Source organism: Silene latifolia, chromosome 9, assembly GCF_048544455.1.
Source record: "Silene latifolia isolate original U9 population chromosome 9, ASM4854445v1, whole genome shotgun sequence".
NCBI lineage: Eukaryota > Viridiplantae > Streptophyta > Magnoliopsida > Caryophyllales > Caryophyllaceae > Silene > Silene latifolia.
This window is the reverse complement of record NC_133534.1, coordinates 87,218-90,423: the sequence shown is the minus strand read 5'-3', so window position 1 is coordinate 90,423 and position 3,206 is coordinate 87,218. Positions and strand designations below refer to the sequence as shown.

Sequence of the window (3,206 nt, the reverse complement as noted above, 5' to 3'; positions counted from 1 at the left end):
GCGGCGTTCGTTGTGAAAACGACGACGCCGCTCACATTGTCGATTGGACAAGAGCGGCGATCGTTATAAAGAATGAAGCCGACGCCGTCTCATACTGTCGATTGGATAAGAGCGGCGTTCGTTGTGAAAAACGACGACGCTTTGCTCACACTGTCGATTGGACAAGAGCGGCGATCGTTATAAAGAATGAAGCGACGCCGTCTCATCTGTCGATTGGATAAGAGCGGCGTTCGTTGTGAAACGACGGCGCCTTTGCTCACATTGTCGATTGGACAAGAGCGCGATCGTTATAAAGAATGAAGCCGACGCCGTCTCATACTGTCGATTGGATAAGAGCGGCGTTCGTTGTGAGAACGACGACGCCTGCTCACACTGTCGATTGGACAAGAGCGGCAGTCGTTATAAAGAATGAGGCCGACGCCGACTCATACTGTCGATTGGACAAGAGCGGTGGTCACCATGAAGAAATGTAGTGCTGTGGCAGTCACCCCAAATAGTAGACGCTTCGGCAGTCACTTAAAGTGGTAGACGCCGCGTAACACGCTATCCGGACGCCGACTCTTCTTCGTCGTACCGACAAAGAGCAGATCTCCATCGAAAGCGAGACACCGCGACAGTCGCGGCCAGCGCATTTGATAAACAAATCAAAATGCCTTAAAAACGTTAAGTTGAGATAAACACTCCAAACCGCCTCGGCCAAGCCAAGTCGGAAACAAAAAGAGACGCTCAATTAAAGACGTAAGAGGGCAACTCAGGCAAAAACGAGAAAAGACCTCGGCCAAGCCAGAGGCAGAGTGGAAACACTAAATACCGTTGAAACGCTCAAAAGAAATAAGAAAAAGACCTCGGCATGCCGAAGGCAAAGGAAGCAAACTCTTATTAATAATAACAGGTTACAGGTGGAAAGAATGCAGACAACGGCCGTCCCCATTAGGGTAAGCCGAAACACAACCTACCAAGGTTGTACAAAATACAAGGAAAGAAAAACAAAAATTGCAAGTATCATTTGAAGCGCCAAAGGATGGCAGGGAAGAAGGGTTTAACAATTGACTCCAAGCGACTAAAGCGGTCTGCTGTAAACTTGTTCTCATCAAGCGACCAGTTTATGCACGTTTCTCGCTTACCATCGGCATGCCGGTAGCCGCATATTCTTCAATGGGCAACCCAACAGCTTTCTTAGCAGCCTCAGCTTTGGCCTCGGCGTCATCAGCCGCCCTCATTCTGTCAGCTTCCTCCTTGGCCGCCTTAGCCTTCTCAGCAAGAGCAGCTCTCTCCGCGGCCGCCTCCTTCTCAATCTTCGCCCTCACCGCCTCCTGGGCCTTCTCCGCCATGGCTTTCTCCTTAGCCGCAAGCTTATCATCAAGCAGCTCGTTATATCCGTCCCACGGAAAGGAATCTTCAAGAGGAAAAAGCTCCTCGATCACTTCCCTGGCAGCTCCTTCGGCGGATCCGGGTCGGCGCACGGATTGGGAGCATGACGGTTTGGAGCATCTCAATGTCCTCCTCCTTCGCTTGATGACGGCCTCTTTGCCCTCGAATCACCCCTTTGGGCCTTAAACAGGCCCTCGGATTCGTTCCTCTGCTTTGGGAGATAGAGGTCGCACGCCCCGAACAAGGTTACACTTCTCCAACAACTTCGCGGCTTCGGTGCCCGCGGCCTCGGCCTTGGCTCTCTCAGCCAGGACATCCTTTTCAGCGTCCTCCCTGAGTTTTCTCTCAGCCAAGAGCGCCTTCTCAGCATCTCCCCTAAGCTTCCGCTCATTGAGGAGATCCAGCTTCGCCGACGCAGCCACCCGCTTAGTGGCATTACGCTCATGAACAGCTCGAGCCACGGCCTTCTCTTGCTCCATGAGACGAGCACCGGTAACCACGTTCCACCTTGCCAGCTCCCTAATCAACTTCGTGCCTTCCTCTATAAGCTGGGAGACGGAAGCCCTCTGGGATGAAGGGACGGTGGTGACAATTTGACCACCAGCCCGCGGCTGGGAGGAGGAAGCCTTTTGGGATGAAGGGTTGACGGTGACGCCTTGATCACCAACCTGCGCAGAGGACCCCCCTACCTGCTGCCCAACGAGACCAAGAGCCGACTGCGGTTGGTCTGCAAAAATTTAATAAAGACATCAGTATCAACCTGTATCGACATATCAGAAAGCCCGGCTGAATTTGAGTCACGGGATAGATAGTTACCATGCTTGGCCTTCTTGACCGGAGGAGGCAACTCCTCGCCAGCAGTAGGGGCTGTCTTCTTCCTCTTACGGATGAGAGGAGATCCCTCCCCATCAGAGTCCCCCTCAGAAGGAATATCAACAATCTCCACTTTCTTGGGGGGAGGGATAGGAGATGGAGCCGGGGTCAATGGTGTTTTTCGCGTCCGACGCACTACACCGCTAACGACCCTCGCCTGAGCCTCCTCCACGCTCAAGCCCTTCAGCCGTTGTTCCATAAGGTCACTCGCCGACTTCCTACGGTCGTGGGCTAGAGCCTTCGGATGCAAGTTAGCAACGGTCCCATCTTTGTGCAGCCCCATTCTCCGAAGAAGATCCTCAGACAAGTCCTTTCCAAAGTGGTCTGCGAAAGAAACAAAGCAAGAGTTAAGTAGAGGAAATAAACCGAAATCCGAGGAGCAAGAGCATTAAGAGCGGCGATGGGCCTCACACCGACCCCACTCACCCTGTGCTAGGGCCGGTATGAGGCCCACGTGGCAGAGCGGCTCATCCTGAAGGATGATCTGCGTCGGGGGAATCCATTTTTTCGGTACCCCACTCTTGTCCATCTCAAAGAGCCTCATTGCCAACCTCTCATCCTCTTGGAGATAGACACTGCTGGCATCCATTTTGAGCTTCTTCCGGGAAACCCATCTATCGTGCTCCGCCTGAGTCTCACACCGCAAGTTAACTCGGTGCTGGAAAAAGCAGGGCAGCGGATAGTCATCCGGCACCTTAACGTACACCCACCGGCCTTGCCAGTCCTTGCAAGAAGGAAGTTTGTTGACAGAGACATAACCCGGCTCCATCTCCACACTGTACCATCCGACGCGGCCAGAAAATGGTTTGAGATGGTGAAGCCGGCGGAATAAATTCACCGTTGGGGCCTCTCCTTTGAAGAGACAGAGCCAGACAAAGCCGATTATGGTCCTCATAGCCAACGGGTGCAGTTGTGCAACGGCAACGTTCATGGCTCTAATAATGGCCATAACATACCCATTC

General features: G+C 53.0%; 1 protein-coding gene across 1 annotated transcript; it reads right to left on the bottom strand.

Annotated features, from left to right (window-relative positions):
• Positions 1 to 1,553: 1,553 nt before the first annotated feature.
• Positions 1,554 to 2,602, bottom strand: LOC141599636 (uncharacterized). Its single transcript, XM_074419712.1, has 2 exons — positions 2,188 to 2,602; positions 1,554 to 2,098 (listed from the first exon to the last, which is right to left on the bottom strand). The coding sequence occupies exons 1-2, from the start codon at positions 2,525 to 2,527 to the stop codon at positions 1,554 to 1,556; spliced, it is 885 nt and encodes a 294-aa protein (XP_074275813.1). The 5' UTR covers positions 2,528 to 2,602.
• Positions 2,603 to 3,206: the final 604 nt, after the last annotated feature.